An 11,282-nucleotide genomic window follows, 5' to 3' on the forward strand; every position below is an offset into this window, starting at 1 on the left:
AGTGGCTGCACAGAGAGTGATGGCAGCACAGAGTGGTGGATGGAGGCAGCAGCGGCCATGTGCAAACTTCTCCCCCCCATGTCCAGCTGGCCGGGCAATGCCTGTTCAACCTGCAGAGGGGTGCCACTGTCCTCACCCTGCCCTGGGCCTGCTCCTGCAAGGCAGCAGTACGGGGTGGCAGCACGCCATCCCTGCCCACCTATGCATACCCCCTGGGACCTTTCAAAGTACCCCCACGGGTACGTGTACCCCTGGTTGACAACCCCAGTGTAGCGGAGACTAATATAGTCTCAAAGTCTGCATCTAGGTTTGGCTTATGTATCTCAAGCAATTCTAGAATGGTATGAATCTGAACAAAGTGAATTTTGAAAAGGAAAAAATTCAGATCCAGATTGCAAGCTATCAAATCTGGGAGTAGGAATAAGCATCTTGTCTCTAGGGAGTTAGTCCACAGCACCACACTGCCACTCAGAGGTCTGAATGCTCGAAATGCATCATGTTTGCAAGAAATAATTGTATGAAGGTGGATTGATAGTAACAAATGCAGATCAGGCAGTATAGCAAGCTGGCAATGAACTTGTTCTCACCATGGGATAAAATGTATGATGCACATGAACAAAAATTGAGGAGAGCAAGGTGAGATACTTTCCTATTTTTAAAAGAAGGAGGGCAACTGTGTTTCTAAAACATTTATTTTGGTCAGTTAATGAAATCAAACATGATGGATAATAGACAATACTAAATAGGTACTTCTCACAGGGAATTTTATTGGACATACACAAAGAGCAAATTTATACTTTCAGCTTGAATGACTGACCTACAGATGAAGCAGAAACAAGACTGAATAAAATTAAAGCCCCAGTGAAACTACCAAATCCCTTTATTTTCATAGATCTATTTATAGCTGCAGAATTTGATGCACAATTCATTCTTCATGCAGAAGTATAATCCAAAGCTTAATCAGTCATCTAAAACCCACTAATATATTTCTGGTCCTGTTCTCATTGCAGTGGATGAACAAAAATCTGAACTGACTGTAAACTGGTGTAATGTTGTCCTTGGCTGACAGACAGCCTGAAAATAGCTGTTAGAGAGTGTGAACTGCTCCTTCTATCTTAATAGGCCAACAGTGGAACCTAAGGATGTATTTGGCTATGTAAATGGCAGCTCTGTTAACCATGTTGTTGATAGCAGTTTTACAAGGATCATCTAACTAATGTGCCTTCCCAGCAATCCCAGACTTGGAGGTGTAACAGCAATTCCTGTGCTCTGGGTAATAGCAGCCACTGAGGCAGTGGTGGTGACTGGGCCAGGTGACAGCTGGACTGGCAGAGGTGGCAGCCACCATTCTTGAGCCCCCTCTAACTTGGCACCTGGGGCTCATGCCTTCTTTGCTCACTCCTACTTATGCTACTTCCCAAAGTGCCTTGCACTGGGGTAATCAGTTGCATCTCCTACAAGTGAATCTGGCAGACAGCAGATTTAAAACAAAGTCTTCTGAAAGTGACCCCTAGCCACCTCCCTACAGAGTAATTTTCTTGCTTGATGTTGCTTGGTTATATAGGGCATTTAAAAATTGAGGAACAGAACCTAAATGTAAGGTGTCTTCCCATAGCTTCACTGCTTACATTAGAGCTATCACCTTCACACAGTGATCCAATCCTTTTCTATTAGTAGTTGGATACTTAAAAGATTGTCATTTGTATTTTTTTTGAGAAAAACAAACAGCAAAATGGCTGTATTTGTTGCAGGGAACAAAGTCAAACACTACACTAATAGCTTTCGCCTGCAATCAATGTCATTGCTTATGCTGTTGTTATTGTACCATTTTTGTATGCATGTTCTCCTCTCTGATCAGTCACCCTACCTCTCTCACCTTTTACTTGTTTTATGGTTCAGGCAGACTTATTCTCATCAGTTTCATACTGACCAAGTCTGGTTTCCTTTTCTTAATATGCTTACTAGATGCTGCTTTAATGATTCTATTAGCTGGTGGTCTAGCTTGGTTTGGAACACAATCAGGGCTTAGGTAGCTTCTCTGAAGAATTCTTGGATGGTTGCAAAAGGTCCTCCTATAAACCATATGTTCCCAAAGCATCAGAATAAATCCATATGTACCTGTCTATTTCTTCTATCTTCAAACAGTCATTCATTCAGACAATAAAAAGGAATGTAGTCTAAGTCATACACTTAAGTCAGTTTTCAGTGTCCTATTGACTTCAGTCTTTGCAGGACTGGGGCCTTTGTATTTTGGGCTTGATACACTTGTGTAAATTAGGAGTAATAGCATGAAGACAATGTATTGTATGCTACAAAAATAATGTAAGGTAGAGGAGAATCTGGGTCTTTGTGCTGACTTGGATTTGTAGTGAGAAAGAGGGAGCAAACAAGTTTTAATACTACCGGTATTGGGGTGCATCATCCTAACAATTGCTTGATACATGGGAAATTATGTGGGTAAGTTCTGACCAAATAATGAGTGCAGAAGACATGCACAAAGGAATATAAACATTTCTCCTCAGCCTCACTTACAAATGGGAAGGAAGTTAGAACTATTTCTGTTGGACCACATCAGGTGTGGGGTGCCACGTTGCTCTCAAGAACAGCTAAAGGTGGCAATGCCTCCTGCAAACCACAGAACTTTTTCAGGTGAAGATGCATCCTGCAAGTCACCAGATGCCCTGGGGTAGGTGTGGGGAGAGCTGCTCGATAGCCACACTAATTAAAGCACCTGCAATGTCTTGTGTATCAGCATCCCTGTGCTTCAAAATGGTGGTGGAGGTGCTTTAATTAAAGCTCATTGAACTAATTAGCACACTCCAGCAGACTCAATTAATCAAGTCTGCTCTGATGTGCTGTAATGGCAGTACATCGAAGCAGCCTCCCTGCATATCTACAGGCACCAAGCACCTTTGAAACAGTACCTATGTGGATTTTTGAGTAATTCTTTTTCCCCATATAGTGTTCTGAGGGAGCCTCTTGGTAGCTTGACTAGAGTGGGGTAAGCAGGGCAGCAGCCTTGGATGCTGATTTGGGGGATGGGGCATAGAAAAATAACAGCTGCCACCACTGCCAGCCAGCTGTTCTGCCATTGCCAGCCGCTACCCAGTGTCCTGTGTGCCACCATTGCTCAGGGCACCGAAATACCCTGTTATGTGTCTATTCTCTATCATCTTCTATCATGCAGGAGCAGACTGGAAGAGCTCAGCATGTCTGGTCTGGCAAAACCAAGGCTGAGAGGAAATATGATCAGCATCTGTAATTATATCATAGAGTAAATAGGGAAGGAACAAAAAAGCAAACAAAGATCTGTTTTTAAGATGGAGCTTATTTGTTCATGAATGGATTATATGATGCGATTCCTAGATCATCAGTCCATATATATGATCTGAGGGTTCTTTGTATTAGAAGCTGTATAGAAAGGGAGATTAAAACCCATGTAGAGTAAAATTCCTTTTTTGGGACATAGACTATGTCTTTCTAGATATTTAGGAAGTATCTAGCATATTAGAGGCTTCATCTTGACTGGAGCCTTTAATAACTACTGCAATATAAATCAATGGGTAATAGTAATAACTGAGTTGATCCACTGAAAAGAAACCTCCCTTTTCAGATGCATCAAGGTTTCTGATGCATGGACTTGTTCTCAATGATCAATTATGAACAGAAATGCTTCCAGTTGTTCTCAACTTGAAGAGTGGCAAATCCCTAGCAGTGGCACATTATGCAGTAACACTTGGGCCTATGAGCCTATGTGGATTAGATGGTCTGCTAATCAGAAAATGTACTAAAATGTTGCTAGGTTGGAGTGCCTACTGAACTATTCAAAGGAGGAAAGCACTGTAATATAATAGCTATCACTCCCCCTATCCTACTGTGTGTTTTTTGGCAAGTGTGCTTGAGATGATAGGGAAATTACTATGATTTTGTGTCTACAGAATATGATGTCTTAGTGAGAAATGTAAGGAGTTTGAAGACGTACGGTGTTGCAAAGTGAATTTTTATCCATATTTGATCTTGAAAAGAAATTGGAAGTGGCTCCTAAGTTTTCAGTCCTCAAGTGGTCCTTGGATATCAAGACAATGTCTGAAACAGAGAAATATGAATTCAATAAGGATGAAAGATAAAACTAGTATAGGCACACCCCCTGTACCAAAACTTAAACTGCATTTCAACAGACACAATTCTGTTATACTGTATGTGAAGAGAGATAGATAAGACAGTCTGGACTGTTTTGTTTACTGTTTGATTTGAATCTTAATTTAAAAAATCATCATGATTTCTTTCTTCCTGTCTCCTGGCACAGCTATTTACAAGTTTACAAGATGGGTGTAAAATACTACCAGAACTGAATGGTAGAACTAATTGTGCATTCTCTGTTCATGGGTATAAGTTATACCACATGCAGACAGCCATTAAAGAAAGGCCCTTAAATATATGTTTGAATTTGTTCCTATCAGTCATACTAAGTCTTTAATAGGCACTGTGGTGATGAGGGCCTACATACAGAAAGAATTTGTAAGAGCTACTAATCCATGGGGAAGGGAAATTTGTGTTCTGTATCTGTACTGAACTGAAAGAACATATCCTTTATTCAAATACAGCTTCATCTCGGTCTACATCGCTATGAAGATCACTGGAAGTTTTAGGTACACAAGATTTTAGGACTTAGTTGGGGTTTGTAACAAATTTCCTCTAACATGGATATGAAAAATTATGCATGTATAAAAAGAAGTTAAGCAACTCTGTTTAAACAATCTTAAAAATCCTGATAGTGCTGACATAATCCATAACACATAGTCCTTCATTTTATTTGTTACATAACTATTTCTTTTTTCCTTCAAGCTCTCCTAAGCTTGACCATCACAAGAACATCTTTGCTCCAACATTTACTGCAAAATCACTGGTTATTTACTTAGGTTTTTGAACAGCCTACAAATCCCATTACTGTAGCAGATTCTTTTCCCTAAACAGCAGCGATGACAGCATATTAGGCTTTAGTCTCTGATGCGTGACATGATGTGCATTTCTTGCATTTCCTGAAGGTGGGTTAAGTGCTGAAAAGCAAAAGAATCCTCTTAATGACTAAAGAAATTCTAAAAGGCTGCTAAATGATTCAGTAGATGAGGGGTTTCTTGGGTCTAGTTTTTATATAATGAAGGGTGGTAGGTAGGAGAACAGTTAAAACAGAAAGGAAGGTTGTGAGTTTGACGTTATCTCGTGTAAAATGGATATTAATGGAAAATCCTTTTCTACCATCATAAATGTTCATTCTGTTCATTTCTCCCAGTATGATTGTTTGTATAGTGTTTGTGATTTCTTTTGGGCTATATTGGCTTACAGCACCACTGTATCTCAATATGGTTAAACCACACTTCTCTAGCATGGGATCCTGCTATATTAAAATGATATCCTTAATATGTGCTTGTGTTTGTTCTGTCCAGAGTTGCAGCACAATTTAGGACACAATTAAACACAGATGGAGCCAATTTCCCACTCTGCTACACTGATATACCTGTAGAACTCCTCTGCCAGGGAAAAATGGTGTGATAGTTAAGAATCAGTCCTGGTTAGGTTTAGTCTACATTACAAAATGACACCTGTGTTTAATTGACTTGGGGTCAGGGGCAGGTTTGTGGTAACAGGTACTCTCAAAACATGCTTGTCTATAGTATAAATGGGTCTACATAAATTTGTCCTTAAATGATAACTGAAATGCAGCTTAGTTCCTTAATAAAGGTAAAAATAATTTATTTGAAAAATGAATAAAGTGAGAAATAAATGGTCAGAATATTTTTGTATTTAAATAGATGCATTGTTTCACAAGGGATGGCCATGATGCCCTCTAGTGGCTCTTCAGCAAAATCTCAAATGCTCACAAGCCATGGTCTATCTGTTCACCACCTTAAGGGCAATTTCATGGCCTTCTCATTTCCCCTTTAAGCTATGCCTAACCCTCACAGATGGAACTGACTAAATATAATTGATTGACTGGTACATGAGCCCTCAGTCATAGTCTCAATCAATCTAATGTGACCTCAGCTCCAGTCCACATCACTCTCTCAGCCTCTCCCTGGGCTCCCTAGCCCAATTCATCTTGGGCTGTCTCTGAACCCCAGGGTCTCCACCCCCCTCTCTACCTTGCTCACAAGCTCTGGCCTTACTCCCAGCCTGTTGAGACCATCTCCTCCCCATAGTCCTCCCTAACCACCAATTGCTGAGATTTCCACCTCCCCTTAGTCCCACCCTAAACTGCTGGTGTTATCCCAGCCCTAAGGAAGTTACCCACAGGCTTTCTTGGTGTCTATCAGGAGTCTTTTGGTTTACTTGTTCAGGAGCTCCTCTTACATCCACTCCAGAGCCAGACTGCCTGCCTAGCACAGGAGCTGGGCTTATACACACTCTAAACGAGATCCCTTTCTGGTCAGGTGTCTTCCCTGATTACTGATTGAGCCCTCCCTGCATCCTTTTTCCTCTTAAAGTAATAGGAGTATTAAATTCCCTGTTAGAGCAGCCAACAGTGTAACTAAAGTGGAGCAAGTGGGGAGGGTGCTGCAGGCAGGAAAACAAACTGGCTGCTGCTGCACCACTTTACTAGCTGTGGCAGCAACCAGAAGTCCCAGCTGCTGCCCATATGTGTAAAAGCTGGGTGCCCAGCTGCGTTGCTATATCTCTGTTTCCTGTGTTTACGTTTGATTCTGCTGGAGACAAACTGCGGGCTGGTGAGATTTTTCAGGTGGTGATGAAATCTTCTCATTGAACACTCATTTTTTAAGGCATCTAGTTTTTGGCCTAAGGCTTTCTGTAGACTTCAGCTTCTACAGCTGTATATTAGCACTAAGATTATTTTGAGTTGAAATATTTCATTTTTGTGATGTTTCTTAGATAAACTATCTAGTTGACCTATTATCTTTTGTGTGAAGCAAGTTTTTTTTTAGTGATATCTTTTCCTGGACCAGCTGTATAGTTGGGGGAGATGTTAGACAAGCAAAGGGGCACAAAGTGCCTGTTAGGTCTGGAAAGAAGCAGATACTAAGTTAAATACCTGAAAGTCTTTTTATCTTGTTTTCTGTGGCATTTAACTTTGATTTTTCGTTCTTCTTTCTTGTCAAACATCCCTCCCAACCATACAGTTGATCCAGTAAAATAGAAAAAACCCTTGCACAACATATTTCTTGGACTGTCATGGCTACAACACTCTCACCCTACTACAAAATTTCCTGAGTACTTTTTGCAGATATGGTATTTATCTTCTGAGGATATCTTGACAATGATTCTGCTTCTGCTGGTCAAAAGTCACTTTTACTCAGACTTAATCAAACCGCTTGTTCACTGTCAGTCTGCAGGTGATATCAGTGTTTTTAATATTTCTGCTGATATACGCTAAAACGCAAATTGTTTAAATCAGTAATATTACCCTTGTTTGAGCCATATTCTCTGGGAGATGAAAACAGTAATTTTCAATACATTTGTCAGTTTGATTGCAAAGTAGCATTTTCTTCACCTGTCATAACTAATCATACAAGTTAGTAACTCTTATCCAGTCATTTGGGGTGCATGTAAATAGTTATGGTATTATCCTTCCACAAAAGCTTTATTACTTATTACAAATGGTAAATAAGTGTGATTAAAGCCACCATTCCTCACCATAATCACTACATATTGAAACAATAAAATGACTTATAATTTGTAGATTTAAAATTATACAAAATATAATACATACTATGGATATACATAGCTGGTGTTATAAATTAGCATAGCTCCTTTGATTTCAAGGGGGCTTAATGAGCTACTCTGTTCCCAGCCCTACCCCTTCTCTGCTCTGCTCTCTGCTGCTGTGCTGCCTGTCCCGTTCCTGGATCTGCTGGATGCCACACATAGAGGCTGCCTGTGCCATTTATGGCGCACATGCTGCAAGTTACCCACCCCTGGTCTAGATAACTTACAAAAGTTGACAGGTGACATTTGGGAGGAGGGGTTTAAACACCGGTAATGTTTAGTGTGGGGCGGACAAGTGTTTTGGGTGGAGGGCCTCTTACTGAGTTTTGGCAAGCCATCGAGGACTGCATCACAGGCGGCCAGGGGCAGAAAAATATTAATTTTCTAAATTTTTTAGGGGTGCTGTAGGCTGGATAGAATGGTTTGGCAGGCTGCGTCCGGCCTACAGGCTGCATTGTGCCCAGCCCTGGTTTAGCAGGTAGCATTTTCAAACTATGTATTTCAAAGCACTTAATGCAAATGGGTGTTAATATTGCCATGTTACAAATAGTTAACTAAAGCAGAGAAAATTTAAAGAATTGGCTTAAGTTATATATCAAGTCATTAATAAAGCCAAATAGGATTTGGTCCTTAGTGTCCTATTTCACTTTATATACCCAAATGGCAGTTTCCTGGCTGCATACATACTCCACAACAATTTGAGATCCTACTCCATGTGTTGCATGGACACGTAAGCACCCACACAGTTATTGAGCATGTGTAATGGGCTCTGATCTGCCCAAGAACTGCCTTGGGCAAGCATCAGCCACAAAACAGTTGCCAGACAGGTGTTTGACGTCAGACCAGGAGGAAGGCAGCATCCTCATTTTTTTTTAAGCTCAAAGGCTAACGGTTAGGGTTCTCATCCAGGAAGCGAGGCTGCCAGGTTTTAGCTCTCTTCCTTCTCCCCCATGCATCTCAGGATAGGCTTGAACCTATTTCTCTTTAACTTCCCATCACAGTGCTCCGGGAGTAGTCGCACAATAAATGTTGTGCGAATTCTCCGAAAGCAAGCACTCAAGCATCACGGTATCCTGGTTCACAATTTTGCATAGCACAGAAAAGGCCTTTATTTTGATAAATATATCAATTAAAACGCAGTCTGTTCCCAGACGTGCTATGCTCCATCACGTGTAGCAGTGCCCCTGTCGAGCAGGGGAAGGACTAGGAGCTGGAGCTGTGAGTTGCATCCCGGGCCCCGGCCCCGGCCCCAACCCCAGCCCCGCGCGCTGGGCTGATTTAGCGCCGGAGGCTCCTACCTTGAGCCCTACCCCAGGTCCCTCCCAGCCCCCGACCCGGCGGCGCAGCAGCAGTGCAGAGGCACCGCTCCAGCCCTGCCCCACTCATCCCGGCTCTGCAGCACCGCCAGGCTGAGGACTTTCCCCGCCCCGCCGCGAGTACGCAGGCGCGGCCAGCAGAGGCCGGAACCGAACGCTGGGGCCAGTGGAGCAGGGCCGGACTGGTTGGGGGAACGGACTGCTGTCCACTTCCGGTGCTGTGGAGTTGGCGCACGTGCTGCCCCTGCCCGGTCTTATTTTCCCCGCCGGTGGGCTCGCCATGGTGGGTGCCTGGAGCGCGGGTGGGGGGCAGCACGGATCTTTTGGTTCCGGCTGTAGTGAGGCGCGAGAGGAGCCCTGGGCTGGGGAGTAGGTTGCAGGGGGGGGACTACCCTGGGGCTGCCTGTGGGGACACACGGGGGGTCCCTGTGTTGGTCTCGGCCCCCTGGCACGCTTCACGTCACCGACATGTCGCTGCCGCGTGGGGCTGGAGCTGTGACGTGCGGGGGGCAGTGCTGAGGGTCCGGGCAGATCTGCCCCCTGTAGAGCCCTGGGTTCTAGCGGGGTCCCGCAGCCTCTGGGCACCACAGGGTGGGCATCAGACCCCTATATTTCAGCCTGGAATCTGAAGCGACACAACATGTCGCCTGTCTTCCCTGTTCCTCTGCCAGACAAGGGTGGTGCATTGTGGGTTTAGCTCCTGGTGTGCGTTTCCCAAGGGGCCTCGGGCCCAACAGGTTTGAGGACCCCTGTTAAGGACCAACTGAGTTGGAGTGCGTCAGCAGGCCCAGGTGGCAGTTATCATTGCCTGATGTGGCAGGGGCTTCATTTGGTGGAGGAAGCTGCTGCTTGTCGAAGCTGATGCACCTCTGATTTCCTTAGTCCATCAAGCGCATGTCTGGCTGCCCGGCCTGCTGCAATCATGGGGTTGGAAGGGGCCTTGCGTGTCATTGAGTCCAACCCCCTGCATGACTGGGGGAGTGCTGGACCTAAATCATCCCTGATGAGTGTTTCTCCAGCCTTCTGGAAACCTCCAGTGAAGGAGAGGCTACAGCTTCCCTTGGTGGTTTATTCCACTCTCACCTATTCTGCCTGTAAGGAAGTCTTTCCCCAGAGCTGATCTAAATCTGTCTGGTTGCGGTTTAAATGTGCTGTTTACTACATATGCTGGCCCGGAACAGACTATGCTGGTTAATGTTCTAAAATTGTTAAGATCTGTGTTTCATGATGTGTTATACTCCTTCCAGTCGGGATCATGAAAACAGTTGTCTTCAGTTATTTGCAATAAGAACTGATGCGTCTGTAGAAAGTAGTGCTCTACCTTTTGGCCCTGTGGGCAGGATGAATGGTGCGAAACTTATTTGCAGGCCAGACCAGGCCCTGGGGCCCAGCACCATCCCCTCTGTGCCCCTGTGCACTGGGATTGGGTCCTGATGGCCTGGCACCAACCAACTCTCTCTCATGCAGGTGGACTTGTCTTGGATCTGAGTATCAGCCTGGGGCAGGTGCTAGCTTAGTTCCAATTTTGGTCTCAGGCCCCGGGGCTGAAATTACACCTGCCCTGGGCTGGAATAGCTTGTTTGGCAGGAGAGGGGGCGTGCGGCTGAGGGGAAAACCGGTGGTGGGGGGGGGATCTGCAGTTTGCACCCTCATCCCTTGCCCCCCTACTGTTATGTGTCTGCCCTCTACTCCTTCCCCTGTTACAGTCTGCTCTGGCTCTGGTCCCTGCTAATGTTGCTTCTCCCTGGCCAGGCTGCAGCAGGCGATGGGCAGGGAGAAGGCACAAGCATTGGGGCAGGGGGTGGAGAAGCAAGCTGCAGGAGGGAGCAGGGGTTGGGGGAAGCAGAGACCAGCCTGGGTGGGGGCCGAGCTGGGGTGATGCTCTTGAAAGGCAGAGCGGTGGTAGGGCGGGGCACGGGGCAGGGGAGCAGTAGTTGTGGGGGGACAAATTTAAGACTACCTTCCACTAATAGATCCAGTATATGGAAATTTATAACAAATGTATTAAACTGGGGGGTGGGGTGGGAGGAGAGGTCTTAAATTCAAAGTTGTCTTGGATTCAGATAAATACAGTATTTATAAGAGATCAAACAAGGAAATGACAAAGGAGCTTCTGTGCAAAAAAATAAGCAGTAAAATATTTAGTTGGCAACGTTAATAACTTTCATAGCTATCTGTAACAGAATTGGAAGGGTTTTTTCTGTTGATTAAGCTGATTTTCCTACGCTATTTATTTTCCAGTAATAA

At 44.3% G+C, this 11,282-nt stretch overlaps 1 protein-coding gene across 1 annotated transcript in view; it reads left to right on the forward strand.

Moving 5' to 3' along the window:
• Positions 1 to 9,139: 9,139 nt before the first annotated feature.
• The window catches only part of TMA16 (translation machinery associated 16 homolog), a 101,320-nt gene continuing 99,177 nt past the window's right edge, over positions 9,140 to 11,282 (forward strand). The window contains exon 1 of the mRNA XM_019521741.1: positions 9,140 to 9,318. Within this exon, the coding sequence (XP_019377286.1) occupies positions 9,316 to 9,318 (3 nt within the window). The 5' untranslated portion in view covers positions 9,140 to 9,315. The remainder of the gene's footprint in view (positions 9,319 to 11,282) is intronic.

This window comes from Gavialis gangeticus, unplaced genomic scaffold (assembly GCF_001723915.1).
Source record: "Gavialis gangeticus isolate Ggan-Ray unplaced genomic scaffold, GavGan_comp1, whole genome shotgun sequence".
NCBI lineage: Eukaryota > Metazoa > Chordata > Crocodylia > Gavialidae > Gavialis > Gavialis gangeticus.